Below are 27,426 nucleotides of genomic sequence, written 5' to 3'. Positions count from 1 at the left end.
ACACCCAACCCAGTGCCGTTTCCAATGCGATGGGCGCACCTTGAGGGCCCATGCGTTTGCCTCCTTGGACGAGTAATGGAAACACGTCCACACCGAGTAGTATGTCCACACCACTTGTTTTGCAGAACTCCGGATCAGCCAGATCTAAATCCTTGATATGGATCCACTCATTAACCCTAGTAAGCGCTTGTCTGGGCATATCTCCGGTCACTTTTCTCACTACCACTGCTGTTGTTGAATATTCATCGTTATTGTATCTTGACTTAAAAGCAAGATCTACAACTGCACGTGAATTGCACGCATTACTGGAAGCTATTCCCGAAATAGTTATATTTGCACTACGTTTTGGGAGTCCCAGCGCTTGAGCACACCGTACAGATACAAAACTTACCTCTGATGCACAGTCAAGTAACGCTCGAAAAGACTGAAATTGCCTTCTGTTGTTTCTAACCTTTACCACTGCTGTGGACAGCAACACTTGAGGACATATTGTTCCCCCATCAGCTGCTACGTGGGAAGACACATCTTGAGTGCAATGACAAGAGACATGTTTCGGTTCGAACGCGAGGATCAATATAAAACTTGGTAGACATATACAGGACTAAGTACTGACCACTGTAGGAGGAGTCATTCCCGTGTAAAATTCGTTTTCCGCCGATGGCGCCACCTATCCTTCGAAACACTAGCAGTTAGATTCCGCGTTGTAGGAGCGGAGTGAAGATCAGTCATGTGCGTTAGTGTGTGGTAGTAATCTCCAATTAGTGTTAGGTGTGGTAGGCTGTGTGCAAAAATGGGACGAGCTGTTGGCATTAACCGCTTTCATGTAGTTGAACTGTTAGAAGGCAGACTAACGCGCAAATTTAAGGATCAGACGTCAATTGGAGTGAAAGATGAGTCATTTGCGGCATTCTTGTGCAATGTAATTATCAGTGAGTACGAAAATGAATTAGAAATGATATACACATCGACACTCTACAGATATTATGAATTGTTCGTGATATAATTCTTGCTTGTTTCTAAAGATTTTCAATGAAAGTAGGCGATATTTTGAACTCCGATAAGCCAACTTCTTTTGCCGCTTGGAAAGCCCAGCACTGGAAATGCCAGTAATGTACTGATACACCATTCTCTCTGATGACTTCACATTTTAGTTTTAGGAGTTTGATTTCCCGATCCACTTTGAATGAAACAAAGTCCGTAGACAGCGCGTATCCATAATCCAAATATTTTTGCAGTTATTTAACGAAATAAGTTTCTTATGTTGTTCCAGAAACTTCCTATACGAGTTGTATCCTCCTTCATGATAATCTTTGTAGATACTCCGGATTTTCTCTTCCGTAAACTGCAAAAAAAAAAAAAAAAAAAAAAAAAAAAAATCTGTATTTTCAGTTTTCGTGCTGGAGACATGTATTCGCTTTGACTACTGTCTTGTTCCTGCTATGGAATACTGTCTTATTCCCGTTCTGAACTGCTATCATAGATGTCTTCCTGTGCCCTGCCATTTTCTTCATAATATCCGTAGAGTGTCGATTTGTATATCATTTCTAATTCATTTTCGTACTCACTGATACTTAAAGTGCACAAAATGTCTCAAATGACTCATTTTCCGCTCCAACTGACGTTTGATTCAATAATTTTGCGCCTTAGTTTGCTTTTTCTAACAGTTCAACTACAGGAAAGGAGTTAATGCCAACAGCCCGCACCATTTTTCAACACTGACTACCACACCTAATACTAATTGGAGCTTACTACCACACACTGACGTACCTAACTGATCTTCACTCAGCGCCTACAACGCGGAATCTAACTGCTAGTGTTTCGAAGGATAGGTGGCGCTGTCGGCGGAAAACGAATTTTACACGGGAATGACTTCCCCTACAGTGGTCAGTACTTAGTCCTGTATATGTCTACCAAGTTTTATGTTGATCCTCGCGTTCGAACCGAAATATGTCCCTTGTGAGAGAACGAATCACCTTCGGGCTTCCTGTCAAAATGTAGTAACGTATGATGCAGCATTCTACAGCGATGACATCCACCTGATTTACACTGAGCAGGTTAATGTGTTCCTTTTAGGCAATTGAAGCACAAAAGCTTATACTTTACAAAGGAATGTCTGTCGTCTACTGACATTTGAATGAAATCCTTGCATTTATGCAATACGTGTTGTAGTCCACACTTCACACATGTCACATCTGCCGAAGCATGATACGCCACTGTCCTGCTCTTTCCGGACGAACTTGCCGATTTATGAGCCTGAGGTTTATTTGATTTGCTTGTCGCGGAAGCCGCGAGTGCGCGCGATCTCTGGTTGAGAAACTGCGATAAGTCTGCGAAAGTTGGAAGTTCGTTCGAGTTAATTGATAGCTCCCATTGTTCTCGTGAATCGCTATCCAGTTTTTCAGTTATATGGTACACTAATATGGCATCCCAATGCTCCACAGGAATTTCGAACACTTTTAGAACTTGTACACATTCATTAGTTGTATCCACAAGCCGTCTTAGAGAAGCTGGTGAATCGGCTACTGCACACGGTTGACGAATCAGTCTTTTTATTGTATCATTTACGAGTTCGCGTTTATTCTGGTACCGAGCATTGATTATTTCCCACGCCTCTGTGTAATTTTGATCGGTCACCGACAATGATTGCACAAGTATTGCCACGCAAAGATGCCTTCGCCACGCAAAGATGCCTTCAAATATTGAAGCTTTTGCGCTCCACTCAATAATGCATTACTGTCCACGGATGCCACGAAAAGATCTCGAAACGACAGCCAATCTTTTAAGGAACCATCAAATGTTGGTAATTCCAACTTCGGTAATCGCACTTCACTCAGTTTTGAAGAGGTTACGTTTTCATTTGATGTTGATGGAACACTTTCTGATTGCTTCATTACCACCATTTTCTCAATTAATTCGTCCACTCTGTCTTGCATTGTTTCTATTTCTTTGTCTTACGTATCAAATGTCTGTTGATCACAAGTTCTTGTAAGATCTAACACAAGTTTTTTTTACAGTCATCTGCTAGTTGATTTGCCTTAGTATTAACTAATGCCTTATTGAATGACTCACTGTTTATTTTATTCTCCAAACGCGTTATTTCGCGTTTTGCGACAGTTTTGGAAGCAAGTAATTGTTCCATTGTTGGCCACTTTTCACTTCACGGCTAAACAAACAACGTGGGGGGGGGGGGGCGAGACACAGACAGTTCAGTGGTTCCACAAATTACGCTGGTGTTCTTTACAATTTCACTTTTCTTTCTTCTTCGAAACACTGCTAAAAAGACAGTACACATATAGACTCACAGTTCAAAATATTGCTCTGCCTTTAAAGTCTTTACAATTTTTTGTAAGAGCAAAATCCGGCTTCACTAGGAGGACCAAATGTTCGGGATGCATGCACGAAAGCATTTCCCATTATTTACTGAACCTTCCTTGCGCCTCGCTACTTGTTTGTTTGCACAAATGAATCGTAACCTGCTTAAAATATAGCTAATTTAATTAACAAAATATTTAATATACACTAGCGGACACAGGTATGTACTGTCTGTGAAGTTCTCACTGAATGTTTGTATTGCACCACAATAGTTCGACCCAAGACACACGTTTCGACTGTCTAAAAAACACACACTCTCTGCTCTTCGTGGCGACTCATGTTCACTTTTTACAAAAAAGGGGGAGAAAAAACACCACCCTCCAAGAGCGAAGGGAGCCAAGGACACTGACCATTGCCTGACATCTATTTTGTTACGTTATAGCTGTTCAGACTAAATATATTGTGAAAGAAAAAAATACACTCAACACCCATAATGTACTTGAACAGGGAAAATTGGGAAAATTAGTTCCAGAAATCCTTCCTATCAACTTCGGATCCCTCCAGAGTGGCGGGGGATAAAAACACACAATTTAAATGTATCTCGAAAAAATACTATGGGGGATAAGAAATGGTTGTACGAAGTTTTGTATTGATAGACCGAATAGGTAGGAGGGGAGAGCGCGTATTGGTATAAGAGATTTTTCCTCATATCTGTTTCATCTATCAATACAAAACTTGGTACGGTCATTTCTTATCCTCCATAGTATTTTTCGAGATACATTTGGATTATGTCCCTTTGCCCGGGGTTCTAAGAGAGGTTCTAAGTTGATGGGAGGGATTTCTGGAGGGAATTTTCCCGACATTCTCCAAATTTTCCTTGTTCAAGTATCTTATAGGCCTCAATACATAGCACCTCTGGAAAGCTTGTTTTATGCTGAAGAGAATTAACTATAAACCATGACTTTCCAATGAACAGTATTGATGCAATAGCTATTTCACTGCGAGTCTATAATTTTCTTTATACTAACAGGGTTAATGGGCCCCAGGGACTTATTCCGTTGTCAATGGAAAAAATGAAATGAAATCTTTAGTTTTACGTCCCACGATTATGCCGGTTAGGCTAAAGGAGACGGTGATGATGAGAAATGAATAACATGGTGGAATGAAGAAAATGGGAGGAAACGGGAGAACCCCAAGAAAACCAACGAGCACGGTGTTTGTCCACCACAAAGTCCACACGGCGCGAGCTGGGATCGAACCAGGGACCCCAAGCACCGGAGGTGAACGCTCTACCACTGAGCCACCGCGCCCCCCGTTGTCAATGGACCCCAGGGACTTATTCCGTTGCACCTAACTTTTTGTGCATGAACATATCTTTGTTATGTTTATAGAATGAATTAGGTTTGATTCGGATGTCCGAATAATAGGTTCATGTTCGTTCAATTTCCTGGCCAAGAGATTCATGTAGATTGCATGAACTGGCTGAACTAAATAATGTCGCCTTTTGACTCATCACTTCTCAAATTTTCACAATACTGGTTTATCGCGAAATTAAAAACGTGGTGAAATTACGTATACCTGCATTACTTCTCTTCATTTACTAGCCAAATCTGTATAATCTGAAGTAAGAGGGACTTTGATAAAGGAAACTATTCCGATCTTGAGTATCAAATATTCAAATGTGATAGCTACAATATAATTTAATCTTACGTAAAATCTCAGGTGCAAAAGAACACGAAGAATTATTGTCAGGCATGAACTGCACAATGCGCGCCCGATGCATCGACATCCAGACAATTTCTGGTTTCTAAGATTAGAATACATTACCTTTTAATTCAAGTGACTTCCGAATTGCTCATGCTACTCGAACAACGATTTTACTGTGCCCCATCGAAAACAAAAGCCGGGGCAATGTTAAACACTCATTGGTTTACGGAAGTATTTCTACAAATCAAACAATTATCTTTAAATGCACCTTCCCTCCGAAGTGTATTATGCGCAACCATTGGTTGATTTAGAAATTAAGGAAACAATTCTGCAGGGCCCTAGTTTCCCAGCCAACTTGTATAAGGTCTGAGAATCATATTTTATATAAAATCAGTCTTTTTGTGGCTTGCGCAGCAATTTGCTAACAAATTTAAATTTACATCGCAATTTATAAATTTCGTATCGCATTTTCGACAGCAAGAAAACTGAAATTATTTATTTTACTGTTTTCCCATAGTATGTATTAATAAACATTTTCTATGTAACAAACATGTCTGATAATTGAAATCAATGGATATACAGGAAGATATGTTCAAGTACTAACTTTCTCATTCATTACCTAAAATGGTATCTGGTTTTGAACATGTCCATATGGAGCTTTGTAATAGATGATTCTTGAATATCCGTATCTCATCACGATAAGGGAAATTGGCAATCCACAAAGTGAAAAATTTGATAAAATTATGTAGGCGCATGAGAGGATGATTGAAATTAACAGAAAATGGTCACTTACCAATATGTTCCCATGGGAAAACTAAATATTCTCCAAAGATATCAGAACAACAAGCTAGTTCCGTTTTCAGTGGTAAAGATAACAAGGATAAAAAATGGATGAGAATTATGGTATGGAAAAAGGAATACCTACCACCAAACAAATTTAACGTAAAAGATGGATACTAAAAACAACGAGCAGAGAACAGTGGACGAAAGAAAGAACGAGCAGAGTTGAAAGAAGCGCGAAGTCTTTGCTACGTCACTATTGCCAGATCCAAAATATACATCTAAAGTAGGTAGCCAGATTTCATCAATGTTGCCAGAATCCAAATTTAAAGCTGACTTTATTTATGAATACAGAATGATTCTTTAATCTCCCGTTGTTTTTCTTGTATTATTAATATTATTATTATTATTATTTTGTTTTTCCTGAACCTATCACATTAATCTCTTTTATATTGTATGTATGTTATTTTAGGTGAAGTGACTATTCCGACTACCCTTAATACCGACGAAAAACAGGACAGCAAAGGGAGTACTCATAAAGAATCGATTTCGCATTCCGAAAGCCCACTGAGCCACTTTATGTCCATATGCTGTAAAATGTCAAAGTGCACAAAGTCTCTTTGTCAATTCTACGGCCAGCTCTCCAGTAATATAGTGTGTAGTCCAGGGTGGATTGGTATGTATTATTGAGAACAAAAGAGATCTAAAGAGAAAAGACAGGTTTTCGAGGGAGGTTTATCAACTATAAGATAAAAAATGAATCCTCCTCTAATGAAAAAAGAACTATATTATGTTTTCTTGTTATGAAAAAAAAAAAACTCATTTCAGTGATAAATTAACAATCAAAGATGAATCGCGATGCGATGCGACACCCACTTCTAAAAACGCTGATATATAGCGAGAGAGAAGAGTAAAGTCGGGTATTGCGGAATACATCGGGAGATATAGAATACCAGTATTTCAGCGCTTGCACTGAGTGATCTCTACAGAAGTGTTCTGTAGTACAGCGTCAAAACGTAGTGTAGGCTGCCATGGAAGTTTGATATAGCTCTATTAATTCCAGCATTGCGAGAAGAAAATGTAATTTGTGAGGAATATTAAACTTCTGTGGAGTCATTTTGGGTGGCAAAGTGCACCGAATGACACTTTTGAGAAATAAAGTCTCTCATCCCTCTTAACCAACTCCTTCTTCACCTTCTCGTGGTATTGCTATCAACTCTTACAGGAGACAGGATATAAAACCTTTGTGGAAGGTAAGGGACCGAAAGAAGTAGACCTGGTCCTCCAGGTTGGGGGTTGAGCGATAGGTCAACAACCTATCCTCGTACAAAGAGCATTGTTCAAAAACCTACTAAGCCTTGGAATTGGACGGAAAACAAGGAATAACAGACAATGCAATGTAAAAAGGACGATATTCGTTTAGCAACTTGGAATGCTGGAGATCTGGTAAAAATGCACGAGATAGCCTAAGAACTGCAGAAATATAACATTGAAATACTTGCAAAGATGAGTTAAGATGGTATGAAAGAATCGATAAACCACATTACCGAGATACACTCTTGTTTCTAGTAGGGGAGAGAAAAGAAGAACTAAGGGTATCGGATTTATTAGTGGAAGATGTAGGAAGTCGTTGCTTAACATTTTCTACAGTAAATGAAGGGATGTGCAAAGTTAGATTGAAAGGAAAATTTCAGAACATATCGACAGTTTCAATGTAAGCTCCAACAGAAGACGATGATGACAAAGAAAGAGAAGAATTTTATGACTAACTACAAACAATCAGAAAAGGAATTAGCGGACATGACATCACAATAATAGCAGGAGACTTCGTAACTAGCGAGAATGGATGGAGACACGTACAATTCTGCGAAAGAAATAAAATGAATATCTACAGGAAACTCTTCGAAAGAAAAAATATAACTAAAGAAACATAGAAATTACCGTAATAATACTGTTAACCAAACTGATCATATAATAATTGGCCACAGGCACACAACTTCAAAAAATGGCGTACGAATACTTCGAGAGGCAAACTGTGACAGCGATCATAGTTTGGTGAGAGCTATAATACGATAAACATTAGTCAACACAGCAATAATCAAACGAAAAAAGAAAACTACGTGGAACACTGATAAACTAAAATAAAATGACAATAGAAAAGCACACGAGAAAACCATGAGCGAGAAACTATAAAACACTCAAAGTACAGAAAACATTGATGAAATGTGGAACAGAATAGGAAAATTTGTTGTAGGTGTTACAAAAGAAATACTAGGGTAAAAGAAATATGAAAAAAGAAATGAGCGGTTCGATGAAGAATGCAAAAAAGCTACAGAGAAAAAGAACAAAGTACCACAACACACGAGAATGCAGTACCAGGAATACAAAAAGAGAAGAAAAGAAAACACACAATATGGAGAAACAAGAAGAAAGTGTGTTTGGAAGTGAGAAAAATAGGAGTGAAAGACAGAACAACATACAAGGAGACTGTACAAAACAATCAAGGACAAAGCAAGTGGTTCTGCACCAAGGATGTAGATGTGTGAAGACAAAAGTGGCAAGATAATAGAATCAAGAGAGCAATGCATAGATATATGCGTCGAATACTTTAGAGAACTTTTGAATGTGGAGGAGCAAAACGTCACAGAACTCAATGAAATCATCGACGACATAGAGAATAACTGTAAGTACCCATCAGATAGGAAAAAGAGAAAATCATCAATACGGTGAAGAGAATAAGCACAGAAGATATAATTAAGTAAAATGATTGAAGCAGGAGTAGAAGAACTAACATCTACACGCTAATCGGGGAAATATGGAGAAAGGAACAAATATCGGAAAGGTGGGAATGCGGAGTTACCTTCACTATTCCCAAAAAATGCGATAGGTTTAACTGCCATAATTACAGAAGGATCATCCTACTCAATACAGCATTTAAAATATTGTACTGTTCAATAGAATAAAGGAAGTGGCTGAAGAGAAAGTTGGAGAGTATCAATCCAGATTCAGCGCTGGAAGAAGCACAGTAGACCAAATAGACCAGGTTTACAACAAATGTTACCACAAATTCGAAAAACTAATTAGAACCAAGATATTATGTAGGGAAACAGAGAGAGCGAAAGAACGATACACAAGAAGGTCGGGAAAGACCTATGAGTAATGGGCGTTTAAGGATGCCATAGCTCACAATAGCTTGTAGCGCAAAAGAAAACAAGATTAGACTATTGACGATATGAAAATTTCATTTCTGTAGTGTTACTTCTTGTGCAAGAGTGTACGTCATAATTATTGTTGTAAGGAAGGAAAGTAGGACGTAAGAAATTATTAATGTTTGATAGGAATTCTTCCGATCAGCTGAAAACGCGGGGTGCAAATACCAACATGGCGGGGAAAGGTATAGCTCAAATCATCTGCAGCTGTGATAACTTTGTCAAGTTTCAAGAACAATCTGAAGATGAATCTTAAGCCTAGAAAACGATTGCTAATGCGGAAAAATTCACTACATCCGAACAGCGAGATGTCCCATGTCCATCTTAGGATGCGAAACCCGATGACTGTCACACCAAAGTGATAATGTCGGAAGGGCAAATAATAATGCTCTCAGTGTACTTACTGTGTGAAATTTTCCGAGGACAAATTAGGAGAAGAATTAGTGATGAGCAAATGCAAGACCACGACCAAGACCCGGGTGGTCTTGGTCTTGATTTTGCACTGGAAACTTTGGTCTAGGTCTTGGTCTTGCACATCCAGTCTTGGTTTTGCTGCAGGAGTCTTGCAAGTTTTGCTTTTACGAAATATTAAGCTTTTCATAGGTAAATTTTACTCTGGATAAATTCTACAATGCGAAAATAGTAACGGAAATACAATGTATGTTTCTAAATAAAATATAATTCACCTTTGTGTAAGTATGATGATAGTATACAACATAGGTGATAACATTTGTTTTTTTTTAATGGGTCCCCACGCTTCACTACTTATAAGATAAATTACAACGTTTTGTAATCTTTTTATATTTGTTAACAGATTCAATACTCTACTGGTTCCCAAATTGGGGAGACGCATTAAAGAAAATCAAGACGGCACAGATTACTGAAATACCATGAATTGCTAAATTATTTTTACACTTTAAAGGCATCAGATATTTTTTTTATTTTCAACTAATATTAGCTAATCTTTGTATTAAACAAACTTCGAATTAAATATTGAGATTTTATTTTACTGATTCCAATATATACTCTGTGGAACAGAAACATTGACATTACGCAAAAGCGATGAAAAAAATATTGGAGGCTTTCGATAAATATTATTGGCATTTATCGAAAAGGAGAGAATTAGCTAGATTGAACGGAAAACGAATGAGGTGTTAGAAATAATAGCAGTAGGGGAGAAAAGAAGAATTTTATATATAATTAAGAGGAAGAAAAGGAACTGGTTGAGAATTGGGTGAGGAGGAACTGTATTATGAGGGACGTGCTAGAGAATATGATGGAAGGAAAGAGAGGGAGGGGGCAGAGGAAGGTATTAAAACAGAAAATTGCTACGTCAACAGGAAGAGACTAGCTGAGGACCACCGTATATCGAAGTTTCTGAGTTGCAACAAGTGACCTGCCAATAATGGCAGAATAGCTATGATGATGATATGTTAGCAATATTGACCAAAAAAGAGAAACAAAAATTAAAATAATAACGATTAAAATCAAAACCTCTTAATATTTTAGTATAACTTGAATAAAAACTGAAAACGGCTCAACTGTCCATGTCTTTGTGTAAACTCAACTTACACAAATACTTTGACCTACACTAGAAATAGAAGAACACAGCATCGAACTCCAAGTTATTTGAAATAACTGTATAAAATCACTCTCACTTGTGAATATGGATAATTTATTGTTGTATAATGTTATATCTCTCAATCCTCGTGTGCCATATACCTGAGGAGGCTAAAAGTTATATTGATAAACAATTATTCAACGTATAAGCACCCGCCCATGAAAGCAAACTTGCGGTTACATATAAGTTTTTGTCAATGTCATGAAAATGTTATTTCGATATTAATTTTTTGAGCACACATTAAAAATTTCTAACGGATACTTGATCCTTGGAGCCAAGGCCATACCCATATAGTCGGCACCTATGGTGTGCGGAATTACCAATGTTTAATACCACATTTCTCTTTAGTTTTAGAAAAAGAACACCACTAATATGTTTTGAAATGATGTAATGTTTAGTTTTACGTGCCACGATTATGCACCGAGGCTAAGAGAGATGGTAATGATGAGAAATGAATGAAATGGTGGAATGAAGAAAGGAGGAGGAAACGGGAAAACCACGAGAAAACATACGCACACGGTCTTTATCCACCAAAAAAGCTCACATGGTGCAAGCTGGGATCGAACCATGTGCCCCAGCACCAAAGGTGAACGCTCTACCACTGAGCCGGCACTTGTGCAAGATTCTTGGTCTTGGTCTTGGTCTTGCATGCAAGACTTGAAAAAACTGCAAGACCAAGACTCTTGCGCTCATCACTAAGAAGAATGGATGTAGTGTCTCTCGTGTAATGCGTGCTGTCATACTGACTGCGCTGGAGAGTACAGAGTAGTCTTCACTTGTGATTACTAATCGTAAACCTTGTGATTACTTCTCGTACAACATAACATGAAGTAATTGTAGTTGTTCTTAAAACTTAGTATATTTTTGTGGGTGCTCCCTGCAAGCGTAAGTTATCATTTCTTTTTTCAATCTCAGTTCTTACATAAACTATATTTTTTTTATTTTTCCGTTTTTCTTTCTTTTTCGTTTCTTTTTTCTTTTTTGGATATTTCTATGCATTTGCATATGCAGAAACTTGAACGTAGTAACATTCACTCAAGACGAGAGGTTTAGAAGAAAAAAAAAAAAAAGATGACTGAACTCTGAAGTATGTACTTAACTCTGAAGAGAGACTTGCACAAGGGAAACAAATGTACCTACAATGTGTTATCACCCTAAAAATTTCATTTCAACATCACACCGCACTTTTAAATAGATTCACCACTGATTTTTACATTCTGGAATGGTCTAAATATTTCCCGTCCCCTGCCCCCCTAATCCGAAGGTAATTCGTTTATAGATGTTAATATGTTCTATAAGCACACCATAATAAGCTTCGTGTTTTCTTGTTTATTCCGGCCAAGCACTTTTTACCACCCGTTCAGGCAGTAAAATGATAAATTAACAGTATTAATTACCGTCGTACTTATCCGTCTGTATGTATGATATTTCATAACACTGCTAGCACTACCTTGCAAGAAAACACTGAATTTAGCAGAAAAGAAATGTAACTCACCATAACTTTCAAATCCCTAAGTAACTGATCAGATGACACAGTAATTTCTTTTTCGTCTCGTGTCCGCCTATGCCTCGTACTTCTTCTCAACTCATTATCTGATAATTTTGGACGCTTCGCCGCAGAACCCTGATAAGAGAGAGAAATTTTCGATTGATCTCTGAATATAGTGCTTGTCAAATACAAATTAAAATGATGTCTTACGTAATAGGTTTTTTATTGTTTCATTTGCACCATCAGTTGTCAATGTAATAGAGGAACAAGATTTAGTACTACAATGTTACAGTATTCATCACTCTTACTCATTTTATATTTTATTTACAAATAATTATCAGAATAATGCAAACCTTGAAGAAAATACAACATACATACATGTTCAGCACGATGTGGAATCACCTTTAATTTGCAGAACAGCTCTGATTCGTCGTGTAATGAACATAAATTGTCAGTTATCGCAATAAATCGATATAGAAATAGTTACCAAAATAATGAAAACACTAGTACTTTGGAACACGTACGATTTGAGAGGTGGTAATACTAAGGATGCGAGTGCACCGTGGAAATTGCAAATTGACTATGTTCAAGTTATGCAACTTGGGTTCAGATTATGACTGTTGTAATAAGAACCATACACTATCAGTTTAACTGAAGAAAAACCTGATCATGACGTTAGAACCAAAGGAAACACTGTGCGAACTGAAGGAATTCGTTCAGTTTTTCATGCTGTTATTTGGACTGAAGAACGGTTATTTTGCACTAAACAAACGAACCGTGTTTTGCTAGGTAACTATTAACTGAAGGAAATACACATTTGTCTCAGTTCAGTTCTCTTAGTTCAGGTCCTGTCATCATGGCAGATAGTAAAAGAGAGGCACTGTTGGCTTTTACTGAAGCGTACCGTGATCATCCCGAATTTTGGGACACGAACATGTGCATTGTGCGAATAGGTATAAAAGAGGGGAGGCATATGATGTATTACTTACAAAATTAAAAGAATTGGAACTTTAGGCGACACGTGATACTCAATAATCTCTACTTGCTGGGAAGGTGTATACAAGACGGCAATACTTGTATAAGAACTGTACTCCACAGAACATCTGATAAAATTGAAGCAACTGAACTGAAGGACTGAACTCGATTAACTGACGGTACTTCACACACTATCAGTTCAGTTCATCGTACGATCGATTAAGTCAGTTTCTAGCTCAGTTGGACTGATCAGTTAAAACTGATAGTGTATGGACCTTTATTTGTTAGTTAAGGTGCTGACTGATTTCGGCAGTCATTGTGCCGCATTCGCTTTATGGTCCCTGGTGGCAATAAACTTGAAATGCTCGACGATTTCTGTCACAGAAACATCTCTTTTGTCCACTATTATCTTTCGCTTATGTTATTTTATCTTGAGTTATGTAGGTCTTCGTCACCTTCGGAAACTGTTCCTAGCACATACCTAACGTAATTCCAACCACAGATACACTTACGTCTACTTACCCCATACCTTCTATTTGACCTTTTTGAAACTCAGAAAAGTCTTTCACTTTCCATCACTATCGTTTGCTCATTTTAACCCATGTTTCCATTCCAAATCATCTCACGTACTATGGGGAATTACTTTACACATCACTACGAACGGCAAGGCGCTGCACATGCTTCCTCAGTGTAACCATCTTACCCGTCCGACAATTAAATAATGAGACTGATTTTATTGAGACCCAACAGAGATAATGTAATAATACAGGTCTAGTATTCAAAGTACATCCCTCCTGTTTCAATACAGCGAGTGACACGATCAAGCAAGTAGAACGACCTCTGCAGCGCAGTTCGTGAATGTCTAGTAATGCCGTTGTCTCAGCTACTTGGATGCCTTCAATGTTCTTTAAAAAAAGTCGTTCTCTATGGGTAACATCAGTGTAGGGAATAGAAAATAGTCACAGGGGGATACATCTGGAGAATAGGGGGATGCTGCATCACATTTGTTTTTTGGCTAAATATTCCTAAACAACTACTACCCGGTGAGCGGGTGCCTTGTCATGGATAAGGAACCAGCTACCTGGGGATGAGTATTCAGGCCGAATAGACGAATTCTCTTCACGAAACGCTACAAGACCTTAAATAAATCTAAGCATTCACTGTGACCTTCTGGTACAAATTCATGATGAATGATACCCTTACTGTCGTAGGAACACAGAAACATTGTCTTCCCTTTTGAATTCTGAAGCCGAAGATTCTCAGTATTCCCACGTATTGCCATACATTTTCCGCACCAAATCAAGACACGTCAGAAGGTCCCGGATAAAAGGGCGAGGACAAAAAGGCCCGAGTCAAAACGGCCCCGCGACAAAAGGGCCCGAGTCAAAAGGTACCGGGTCAAAAGGGCCCCGGGCAAAAGGGCGCGAGTCAAATGGTCCTGCGCCAAATTGGGCCCGAGTCAAAAGGACCCTGCGATAAGAGAGCCCCACGTCAAAAAAGCCTGAGATATAGCCTGAAAAGGATGAGAAATATAAAAAATGCTTATTAGATTAAAAGTATTCAGTGGACACCACCTGATTCGTGTTGAAAGAACGTACATGTGGATCTGTATACAGTGTTAAGTTATTACGACAGCCCAGTTACAATGATTCATGTGAAAAGAGAAAAGTGTTGCAGGTAGGTATTGATCAGTGGCGTTTCGTGGTGCGGGTGAGCAGGGCAACGGCGCTCGCTGCCGAAGTAAGGTGGTGCAAAATTCGGGAGTAAGAAAGAAAAGGGAAGAAGGAAAGAAAAAGAAAGAAGAGAAATTACTTGGAATATTTTAGATCAATAGCAGATAGTGTTACTCATGTTAGGAAAATTATGTACACCCAACCACAAAAGTATCTTCCCCCTAAGTGCTCTAATTCCATAACTTGGGGTCCAGGTAATTTGCAGTTGTGAGAACGCCTAGACAGATGCAACCCAATTTACACGTAACTTTTCTCGGCACTCACAGCAGTTTGTAGCACTGAGTCCAGTCTTTACGCAAGTAAAATTGTGAGTAGATGACGCATGAAACATTTCTCCATTCTGAGATGAACCTCTCTGGTTCAGAGCGTGATGTCCAATGAACACCATATGTTAATCTCAATATTGTTGTGTATGTAATGTATTATTTCACTATATACTGTATATTCAAAGAAATAAAAACACTGATCACGTAACTGAAAATATCAAATCTAGAACAACTGCTGGAAATAAGTTAGTAAATGATTGCCTTCATTGAGAGACCTTCTTCAATTCTCCTCATTCCAACATTTTTCTCTTTCTGGAGGAGAGAAAATCTTGCTTGTCACACTGAGTATGTATTGAAATTGAAATCAAAACATTTGAAAAAGTTAGAACCTGACCGGGATTTGAACGCAGGTCCGCCGAATATAAGTTTAAGCTAGTTCTAACATAGCTACTACTTTATTTTCTAATCTTTCTATCAAGTGTGAAAGCAGAGAACTGCCATTTTAGTGACCAGGGTTCGAATCCAAGCGTGACATTTATTTTTTTCGAAGATAGTTTGCGTAATTGATATTATTATTATTATGCGTATAATCGTATGAATTTCGATGGCAAGTGTCGCCGAATATTAGAAAGTGAATATGGGAGAACTATGAAATAAAGTAAAGATATGAGCGTAATTTTATCATAAAATTATATGGCGAACGCATTTTATCTTATCGCAAACAGTTATAAACGATTGAAGGAGCACTCTGTTGGTCAAATTAAAAGAAGTTGCTAGACAAGTATTGGCCACCGTCAGAAAAAATACAGACTAACTGCAGGTCGAGTACGTACTATTGTACAGGAGTATGCTCAAAGACTTTTAGAAAACTATCTTCGTGGCTTGGCTCACAATTTTAATTTGCAATCCACGTAAGCACTTTGAGACAAATGTCAATCATACAGGGTGTCCGAGAAGTCCTTCCCTGATTACAGAAATTGATAACTCAGGCTAGAAATAAGATAGAAATATGAAACTGGTGTTGAATTGTTTACAAACTATAAAAGTTTTTGTCTGTGTTAGGTTTGTTCTGTTTTACCAAGTCTCAATCGAGCGTGCCTATCTCGATAGGACATTTCCTGGGCGATGGATTGGTCGTGATGGACCAACAGCTTGGCCTCCACGCTCTCCTGACATAACCCCATTAGACTTCTTTTTATGGGGTTATGTCAAGGATGAGGTCTACCGAACACGTGTACCAGATCTTGAAACCCTGCAGCAACGAATAACCACAGTCGTTGCATCGATCCCTCCAGTGATGTTGGCTAAAATGTGGATGGAAATTGCATATCGCCTAGATGTGCTACGTGCTACCAAGGGTGCTTATGTGGAAGTGTACTGATGTGACCAAAACTTTTATAGTTTGTAAACAATTCAACACCAGTTTCATATTTCTATCTTATTTCTAGCCTGAGTTATCAATTTCTGTAATCAGGGAAGGACTTCTCGGACACCCTGTATTTGGCATTTGGAAAGTTAAGCAAAAATGATAATAATCTTATGTCCAATATAAGTTGGAAGAATTTGAGAACAGATGAAAGTAGCCAGAATTTTTCAATGAAAGTAAACATACTTTATATTTTTGCGACTTGGGACTAAAAGGGCTAATGTCAACAGGAAGTAGTTTGGAGTATATATACTATTCAAATAGCCAATTGCTTTTCTTGCAAAAGAAAATATCCATTTATAGGCATTAAAATTTGACGAACATATCATTTTTTGCCAAAAAGTGACATTGGCCCTTTTAGACCCAAATCACACACACACACACACATATATATATATAAAATTTAATCGACAAGATATGAAGATTTTTCTTCGTGTGGATTCATGTTAAGTACCTTTCAAATATAATAAATGTAATATAATCTTTATCTCGAAATACTTTTTGTTAGTAATGTTTGCCTTTTGTTTTTCACTCTATTTATCTTATTGTAAGGCTTTACGCAACATTGGTACTTCTAAAATATAATGATTATAATGTAATGTTAATCAAAGTTGTTCAAAAAAATATACTCTAATGTAAAATAATTATAAATGTATAAAATCTGATCAGATGCAATAGAAAATATAAACAAATCCTATTTGTTTGTGTTGTTTGCCATTTGTTTTTCAGCCGTTATTAAAACATTATAAGGCTTCGTGTTTGGTTAGCACCGTTAATATATAATAAGAATAATGTAATGTTCCCCGAAGTAAAGTTGTTAATATATATATATATATAATTTGAGAAAATATATATAATAGTTTTAGTAAGAATTTTTTGTTTATAATATACTTGTTTCATTATTTTTTATTTGATTCAACGTCAATAAGGCCCAGACAAAGAACGAGGTGCACAGAAGGGGTCGTCCTCAATGCAATATCGTATATAGTCGCTCCCAATTATGTTTACCTGGCACCCTCTTCGCAAGCCCTTAATACTTCACACACTTCCTACCGCTTGTTGGTTATACGTACTTTTTTCTGATCTTTTACCTGATTTCAAATGCACCATTGAATTTTCAATTCGATAATAATAATAATAATAATCCCAATATATTTATATTTCCTCCAGCAAGACTTCTGAATACCTTTGTAGTCCACTATTATTATGTACCAGCTGTATTCCTAATTAAACCACAGTTCGTATTCAAAAAATATTTTGTATTTCTACTTTAACATCTTTGTTATATCATTCGTAATATTTCTAATTAAGAATGTAATTTATTTCTGTCAGTAGCTTCTGCACTTCTGTTCTTGGAAATAACATCCCATCAATGTGGGTTTTCATCGCTCCAATAGTGATAATTTTTTCGGTCCACCAGATCATATAAGGTAAATATAGCTTTATCAAAGAATACCGGAGGGAGGGGCACGGTGGTTCAGTGGTAGAACGCTTAGCTCTGGTGTGTAGGACTACTGATTCGATTTCCGGCCAAGTAAGTTTGTGGTGACAATATTGTATCCGTGAGTTTTCCCGGGGTACCCTCGTTTCCTTTTGATTTCACCCGTTCTTTCATCACCATTTACTTGCTTTAATCATCGTTATCCTAAAGGGCATAATGTAGGACGTTAAACTGAAAGTCTGAAAGTTACTAGAGAATACATTGTCATTTACGACAATATTGCTGTCATCGATTTTTTCATATCATTACTTCGCAAAATTCAATGAGGTGATCAAAGTCGTCTTCCATTATTTCATGCACTACCGCCTTATGCAGAGTCGCTTTGACGTATGATTAGCGTCATACTAAAGGTTCGACAACTGCAGGAAACATGTTAATCAAACTCTTTAGTATGGTACTAATCATACTTCAGAATGACTTTACATAAGGCTCATAGCGTACAAAAATTCGCTGCGCTGAACTCTGGGAAACACCTAGCTTGTTAGCAACTCTGGTTATCAATGACTGCGGAATTTCTACAGAAGATTGTAAATTCAAAGAAACTGCCAAATTGCAACATTATTTCAGCCTTCCTGATCGCATACGGTACCTTTCTGCAAAACATTGAATGGTCTCTTAGGCAGTTGACTTCGAAACTGGGTTACGTTCGGAAAATGTAGCATTAAATAACTGTTGTACCTCTGTATATGATCTCTTCCTATCCTATAACCGGTGTCACGTCAGAAGGGCCGGAACAAAAGGGCGAGGACAGAAAGGCCTTAGTCTAAAGGGCCCCGTGACAAAAAGGCCCCACGTCAAGAAATTTGAGATATAGCCTGCAAAACTTCAGAAGTATAAAAATACATATTAGATGTAAAATATTACGTGGACATACACGATTTATTTGCGTTGAAAGAACATACATGTGGAAAAAAATATAAGGTTAGTAAAAATATTACGACAGACCAGTAATAACGATACGCGTAGACGGACGAAAAGTAAATACTGCAGGTGGGTATTGATGCGAAAACTATTTTACATTGAATGGAGTATGGACTTCATGGCAAACACTCTGGATTCTGCGATATTTGATATCACACAATATCTTTTGAATGGAAAGAGGTGGGTTTGACACATCAATTTAGGCTAGAATGTTCCCACACATGAGAAAAAGGACTCACTTTTAAAAAAAATCTGTTCATTCGTTTGCGAGATAGGGTGCTACGTTTGACATTTGTATCTATTAGACCAAAGTATCTGGACAGGCAAAGAGACACGTAGACGTAGAAAAGTAAAAGGTTGCAGGTGTGTTGATGCGAAAACTGCACTGAGTGAGGGCGTGGGCATGAAAGCCATCTTGGATATCACATATTTTTAAATGGAAAAGAGTATGTTTGGCACATCAATTTAGGACTGAATTTTCCCACAAACGAGAATATGATTCATTCTTTACTAATCCTTATTCTTTTACGAGGAAAGTGTGCTATGTTTGACTTTTGTGTGTAGTAGACAAAAGTGTCAGGACAAAAAAATAATAATATAGCGGAGGAAAAGCTAATGCTGCAAGTGTGTGTTGTTGCAAAAACTACATTGAATGGGGATGTGGACACTGTTGATCACATAAATATTCAGATATTATTAAACAAACTACTATAAAATGTGCTCTAAAATTACTTTATCCCTCCAAGTTAATACAATTAGTATTTAATAGCAAACACACAACGATTTATAACTTTCTTTAAGCATTTTGGCATCGTTGTTATAATTTTCCTGGTGTAATGTGGGGAAATATTGTTCCACGTTGTACTTAATGCTTTTCTCAAACCTTCTTTCACTGTAACTCGTATATGTTGACCTTAAGTTGCAATTCGTTCCAGATTCTTCATGGGATTAAAGTCGGTACTGTGGGGTGTGGTTTCGCGCACTTTTGGGCAGTTTTAAAGCAATCTTTTCTTTACAACATATACTTTGTTTGGGACCAATATCTTGATAAAATTAGAAGTCCTTCTAAGAACATTAAGATATATTTCTTTTATCAGAATCCCATCAATACACACTAACTCTCCAACGTCTGGTGAACATATATAACCTAAACCATTACACTTCCTCCTCTGTATTTTACAGTAGACTGGAAGTTCTTGACATTTATTTCTGTATTTACTTGTCGAAAAACTATTATTCTACCATAATATTCATGCAGGTTTAACTTAAATTCGTCGATAAAAAAACACATTCCCACCAGGTTTTGGGTTTATTTTCAAACGCTGTAGAAAATTTAAGTATCTTATATTTCTTAATTTGGGTAATACATGGTTTCTTTCTAGCAATTCTACCATTATATCCTTCCCGTATTAACTCTACATGGTACAATACACTAACCAGAAGAAACATCGTTATCACCCACTACTATTTGAACGAAGTAGTTGAGCTCTACCAAATATTCGAAACTGCACATTAAAAGAATTATATTGCTTTATAGTCGTAAAGTAAAAATTAATCACAAATATACTTACTATTAAAATATGTTATACTTACTATTAACGTATGTGGTAACTTCACAATATTTTACAAACGCAAGCAAACGAACGGAAACGTTAAGGACACAATGAAGTACTATTTATTACTTGCCTGTCTAAATACTTTCTCTACTAGAAACTTACCACACACTATCGCGTAAATGAAGAGGTCGGTCAAAAGTCGACTCAGTTAGGGATGCGCACGACACGAGTCGAGACAGAGTTTTCTCAGGAATTTTCCTGAGAAAATTCGAGCCAAGACACAGCTTTTCCAATAGAAAAATGTACATTTTTCGAGTCGAGACATCACATTTACAGTACATTTTCGAGACGAGACAGCCTCAAATCTTGTCTCGTGCGCATCCCTAATTCAGATTATCGTTTGTAGCAAGATTCTAGCCTAAATTTACGTGACACAAGTACCCCTGTCTATTTGAAAATATTTTATGGTGTATAATATGCGGAATTCAAGTTGGGTGCCATGATCATTTAACGCAGTTTTAACACCAACTGCGTTAAACATTTACTTTGTCTTTGTCCCCGCCCTGTCATGATACTTTTTTCTATTAGATACATATGTCAAACACCCTGTCTCATAAACAAGTGGTAATGTGTCAAAAAAAAAGGGTTCACATGGAAATATAAAGTGTAAACTGATGTGTAAAATCATAGCCTTTTCCATTAAAAAATGTGCGATCCGCAATATAGTGTAATTCAAAATGGCTTCTACGGTGACCACACTCCAAGCCAATGCAATTTTTGCAATAATACCAATTACAACATTTGTTTTTCCTCCGTCCACGCGTGTCGTTATTATTGTTCTGTCCCAATACTTTTGACTAACCCTGTATGGAGATTCATGTGTATGTTCTTACAACAAAATTAAAGAAACGTTTTCAAGATAATATTATTTATATAATACGTGCTTTGTACTTTGATTCAGGGGCAGAAATTGAATTTTAGAACTAAGAGAACAGTCATTAATAGATAAAGTCTGATTGGGCTATGTCTCGAGAATACAAACTCAGAGATGAGATATGATATGATATGATTTTCTCTTTAGCGTCCCTTTCAGCAGCGAGGTTGTATGATGTGGACCCACTGATTAACGTGGAATTCGAACCACATGAGATCAAGTCGGGAATCGAACCCGGGTCTCCCACGTCTACAAACTCAGAGAGACGCGGTTGAAAGCAAACTTTCATCGAGAACCGACTTAAGCGATAGGGATTGTTGCAGAAGAAACAGCAACGAAACAATATTAAGATCACCATTCAAGTTTCCTTTTTGTCTCTAATAAGCACTGATATTCTTCCTTCTGTTTGGACAATCACTTCTACTTACTAAGGGGGCACTATCCCCTCGTGCATCTTTGATTCTACTCCTGTTTTGATTTCAGGGTTTCTGGCCCTGGGACCATTTCTACGCGGGCCCTTTCCACTCAAGTCCTTTTTCGCGGGGCCCTTTTGACTCGGGCCCTTTTGTCGCGGGGCCGTTTTGACTCGGGCCTTTCTGTCCTCGCCCTTTTGTCCGGGCCCTTCTGACATAGAATCAAATCAACAGTCTCTGTGGCACTTTTACCCAGTTTAACAGAACTTTATATTCGCTCTCTGCTCCACACTGCTACCGTGACTACGACCTCTCAGTGACTGCTGGTAATGGCGTCGTAATTTCCGTCATGCTTCGTTGCGACAATGCGGTGTTGCCAGATTGTAGAGGAGGAATTACTCTTTCGAACGCACATATTGGTTTGTGGATTAGATTCACTGTTTCATTATAATAAAATCAGTCTCATTACTTAATATGCTGCAAACTACAGTGCAGCATATTAAGTACGTGCTGCAAAGTACAGATGTTTGCATTCAAGAAATAGACCTACTTTATTTTCTTCTTTGATACTAAAAGTTATGACTGATTGAAATGCACTTCAGGGTTCACAGATCTTACGTTTTCCAAGGATATTTTACATTGTGGAACCAGTGGCGTACGGAATAGGGTTCAAGGTTTAAATCTCTCTTGAGCAATATATTATGGGAAAATAAATAATTACTGTATTGTTTACTGCGTATTATTTGCAACAATAAAAATGCATATTTTTTGCGAGATAATATCTTCTGTTTCTTGTACCAACAGAAGGTATGTGAACATAGGCGCAGACTTTGGGGGGCAGGACACTTTTGCCCCCCCCCCAAATATTTCAAGGTGGGGTCCTCGCCCCCCAATATAATTCATTTGAGAAAAAATTAACAAAGAGGAGTAAGAATTTCTGTCGTAAACTTGGTCGTACCTTTAATTCAATATTAGGAATAGCCTTCTTATTCAATAAAAAGCGTCACTTTCAAAGCTGTGTTTAATAGAGCACTGAAGCTTCAACCAACACTATGGCAGCACTGATATGACAAGGGAAGATCAATGTTGTGCGCAAACTTGCAGCGAAGTTCCGAAATTTTGAACTTGAATTTGTTTTAATGCCATTAGGCAAATTTGATTCAGGTTGAGAATTTCGCAGCGGAGCGGATGCAGCGGACCGAGATCCTGGGAGGGGAGCCCTTCATCAATCAGTTGATAGAAAACGGCTGAATATGATGATATATTTATTCATTGTTTGGCCCCCACAATATTTTCTTCAAGTCGGCGCCTATGTATATGAAAATCAGTTCACTTAATCGTTTAACTGATTTTATTAAATCCTTTAAAACCATGAATCTTACTAAAATAAAAATATATTAGGTTAGCAAATACAGTTAGTTTATGCAACACAATACGAATTGTGTAAGAAGCAGGGAAAACAAAACAAAAAAAAAAGCAGGGAAAACAAAAAACATTGTTTTATCATGCAAGAATCCGTTAAGAGTAAGGGAGTAAAATTGAATAAAATTCACCCTAGGCCGCAATTTTTAACATGTAGAAAACCATTTTATGTTAGAAACTGCATAAAAATTATTTGCATTCAATAACACGTAGTGAATACTTTCTTTAGTGAATCCCTGTCATCCCAAGTAGCTGTGGCTGAAACTGGTCAAAAATAAGTTGGTAGAAGGGGGGTATATTTCACCAAATTTCGAAGTTTCATTATTGAAATGTGTTAAATGTTTATTTACTAGTTAAAACATTCCCTTACCTACTTGGTAACTAACCTAAATCAACAGGCTTCTGTTTTTAGCTATTAGTTTACTTCACAAGCCATAATACATTTCTCCTTAGTAACAAACTTTCTTTCGAAAGATCATCGCCATTTACATCTCTTTTTTCAACTATTTCTTTACTTTTTTAGATGAGTGCATGTGCAATAAACCATTACTCTTTCTGTCCTCAACACCCTCCTCCCCTTCAAAAAAAGGTGTAAGGGAGAAAGATGTTTACAATCTTAACAGGAAACAGAAAATTTTAATCGAAAAACACAGGGGCTTCCAAACATATTTTTCAAAAATAATAAAGTGCAACCAGTGGTTTATGCAAGGGGTTTCGGGATTTTAATCCCCGTTCCCTTGGGCGAGATACTATGCAAAAAAACGAAGATTTACTATATAAAAAATATGTATAGAAACACTTGAAATTATATGAAAGAGGGGTGGTTTAGTGGACAGTGATTACTTCTGAAACGTAAAATCCGTGGTTCGATCACAGCTCCCGTCAGGTAGACTTTGTGGTGGAGAAACACTAAAAGATCCTTCGTATATTGTTATATTTATCTAATAACAGTATATTATGGCTGCTATTTAGGTTTCCAACGAAGCTTATAATTTACAATAAAAGATCCACTGAGTGCGGGTCAAAAAAAGCAATGCTGCTAATAAAAGTCTTGATCTAAATTAAATGTTCCCACTTCGTTATATTTTATAGAAACGTAAATCTCAGCTGTCAATTCCAAAATACGAAATAAGAACACTACTGGCAACCCACCCCATTAATACGTAGTTATGAACTATACTGTATTCAAGAACCAGAACTACAAAATCATTACTTAAAAGCTGTACAGAACAAACGGATTCTTACCTGATATTCGGGATCGTCTTCCTTTTCCTGAAATGAGTTTACTGATCCCTGATCTTGATCTGTAACTCGCCGAATAAATATTTTGGCACTTTCATATTTAAGAAGTTCTTCGTGTTCACTCTGTTGGCGTGCCAAAACACAAGACTGGCAAACATCTGTAAATGTGAAGGAAATTGATTTGTAAGAAACAGCACTTATGTAACATACAATGTGGAATTACGTATATGGCAAACCAAAAATCATGCATCGTTCGGGTTATATGCAGAGCCGTTGCTAGATATTTCGTCTCACGGGGCGAAGCAGAATTCGGCGTCCCCTACACTCATCTCAGCAAGCTTTCCTTCTGCCGGGAAGCAGCTTTTGTTGTTATATTACGCTGATTTTTTTATCAAGCTGCAACAGGCAAAAGCCATCATTATGTATTCTTTTCCAAATGAGAGCTATTTTCAAAAGGCTTATTTTGGACATTTTGTTAAACTTGACAGAACTACCTTTGGTTAGTATACAGATACACTTGCAAAACAGTTACAGATATTTACTTTTCATACTATCGATAAGAAATGAAATTTCAATATATTAGAAACTATGTGCTTTTACAATGTTCAATGGGTGACAGCATTAATTTCCAGTAATAATTGAAAACTTTTGAAATTTTATTTTGTATGTGATCACACAAATACCATCTTACGAACATACATCGAACATAACATCTTATCGTAATTTCGATTCTTTTATGGTAAAAATATTTCGTGAAATGTAACGGTAATTCAGGAGCCTTTTTTTTTCGGCGAATTTTTCAATATTGATCAACATAGCTGAAGAATATATTTAATGTTTGTATTTAAAATCCAAAATTTAGTTTAACTATTACATATTTTTGAAATTACAGGAATTACTTAATTTTTCAATGACAAACTTCTGAATTTAAGGTTACTTATTAGTTAACATATTAAAAAGTCCCGAAGACACACACACACGGTATTATATATAAGAATATTCTGGCGTCACAAATAGCTGATGGAGAAACGATCCCAATAAATGCTTTCAGATTAGAAGCGTATCATGTGTCGACGGAATAAAAAAAATCAAAGGTAGTGATCAGTCTTTCAAAAAGATGAAATTAGTTAAGTTTTGACCCCCTTAAATTCCTATTCTACAACTGCTTCAAGTTGAAAATGTTATTATTCGCCTTGTCTATCTTTATTAATATTCCCGCGCAAAGTAGCTTGCCTGTCTCTTCACCACTCTCATCTTCATATCTTGATTCTGATCGTCGTGATTAATTCGTTAGGTAGAAAAGCGGGATTAATTAACCAACTTTTTACCATCAAAACGTGACCACGTATTCCAGACTTTGTTTCTGATTTTGAAAATGCGACTGCGTACATTATGTCATTACTCGGCACCTTGCATATTACATCGTCATTAAAAAATCACATAAAACAACTCTTTTCTTTTTTAAGTAATAACTGAAAGCTTGTTGTGACTTACTGAAACGTTCGAGTTGCGAGCGGAGTGAGCAAGAAAATTAAAAAAATATATTTCCTTGCAAACCGACAACAATATAGAAATAACTGAGCACCAATACTTTTACTAGACGTCCCGTCGTTTACTATTTTCCAACACTTTTCCTTTTCACTTGCTCGTTCGGTACCCTCTTGTTATCAGAGCCCGGGGCGATGGCCCTGCTTCCCCCGTAGCTACAGCTTTGGTTATATGCTAGGTGGACATTAGTTCAGTTCCTTCAATTCCTGGAGTTTATTCCATGTCGTTCCAAAGGTACGATGTTCAGCTTTGTCTTGCTACAGAAGGGCTAGATATTTCTAGCACACAATGACAAACATCCGCTCAAATTTTTGGAGTAAACGTTGGGTATTGACGGTTTGACAATCCAAAACGATCACAGTGAATTATCCCCTAATACTCCACCAGAAGCTGAGCATCACCTTGCGTTCAAAATGCCCATGTTTGGAAACAGGTTCGGCACCTAGCTCTAGTTTAACTACTGTTATGTACGTTATAACTTCGGAAAAAAATCACTTTTTGTCACACGTTCCTAAGGCAGAACACTCGGGCGCTCCAGATTTTCATGCACACATCTTCTTGCCTCTGTGGCTGACCGTGAGTCAATTCGTACGGCGGATCCGGATGTCTAAGCCGAAATCGTGAAGATGGTGAACCACATTGTAATGTGAGATTTTTCGATACCAGGCTCTCAATGACAATCTCCGAGTACTTATCGTCTGATATTTGCCTCTATAGTCTGGCGTATATGCATATCCTCGGAATCCACAGTTTTGGTCTGCTTGACCTTGGTTGATTCGCCAGGTTCTTGCAACCCGAACGATTTCTTTCTTCATCTGGTTGGTGTATTGTAATGAAATACCCTTTCTCCTTTCTCAAGTGTTTCGGATTGCTTCCGTAACATTATGCTAAATTCGAACTCCTTAAGTGTAAGTTCCCGCATTCGTCTTAGTAACTGTCAAATCACATATTGAAAGATGCACTGCACAACATTTCAGGGCACAAATTAGTACTATCTGTAGCTATGGAAACGGGTAGTAGAAGTATCTGCATTCATAGTCCACTTTTGACCTTGAAACTACCTACACTCTTGGTACTCTAATTACATACAGTAAATGCTCTAACACGGAAGGCTCCCACAAGTTGTCGCTGAAATTTGATTGCCACATAGTATACCTGATAGAGCATCATGATAAATTAAAATCAGCAAAACTTAAGGTGCTATGGATCAGAAGGATAGGAGCTACGGGGCTTCAAAATTTATCCTTCACTTTCTTAAATTGGTACATGATTGCCTTCAGTGACTATCCTCTGCTTTTAGCTTGAAGTACCTTTTTGACGTAATCAAAAGGAACACAAACGTTAGCCATACCATCACAAAAGTTTCATAAA

General features: G+C 37.4%; 1 protein-coding gene across 1 annotated transcript in view; it reads right to left on the bottom strand.

Moving 5' to 3' along the window:
- The window catches only part of LOC145671207 (ubiquitin carboxyl-terminal hydrolase 48-like), a 727,624-nt gene that overhangs the window by 327,543 nt on the left and 372,655 nt on the right, over window positions 1-27,426 (bottom strand). The window contains exons 17-18 of the mRNA XM_081740066.1: window positions 24,511-24,665; window positions 12,125-12,253 (exon numbers count right to left, since the gene is read on the bottom strand). Coding sequence (XP_081596192.1) covers window positions 12,125-12,253; window positions 24,511-24,665 — 284 coding nt within the window. The remainder of the gene's footprint in view (window positions 1-12,124; window positions 12,254-24,510; window positions 24,666-27,426) is intronic.

This window comes from Thermobia domestica, chromosome 15 (assembly GCF_964235325.1).
Source record: "Thermobia domestica chromosome 15, izTheDome1.hap1.1, whole genome shotgun sequence".
Lineage (NCBI taxonomy): Eukaryota > Metazoa > Arthropoda > Insecta > Zygentoma > Lepismatidae > Thermobia > Thermobia domestica.
Note: the sequence above shows the minus strand (reverse complement) of the source record. Positions and strands in the feature narration are given on the sequence as shown.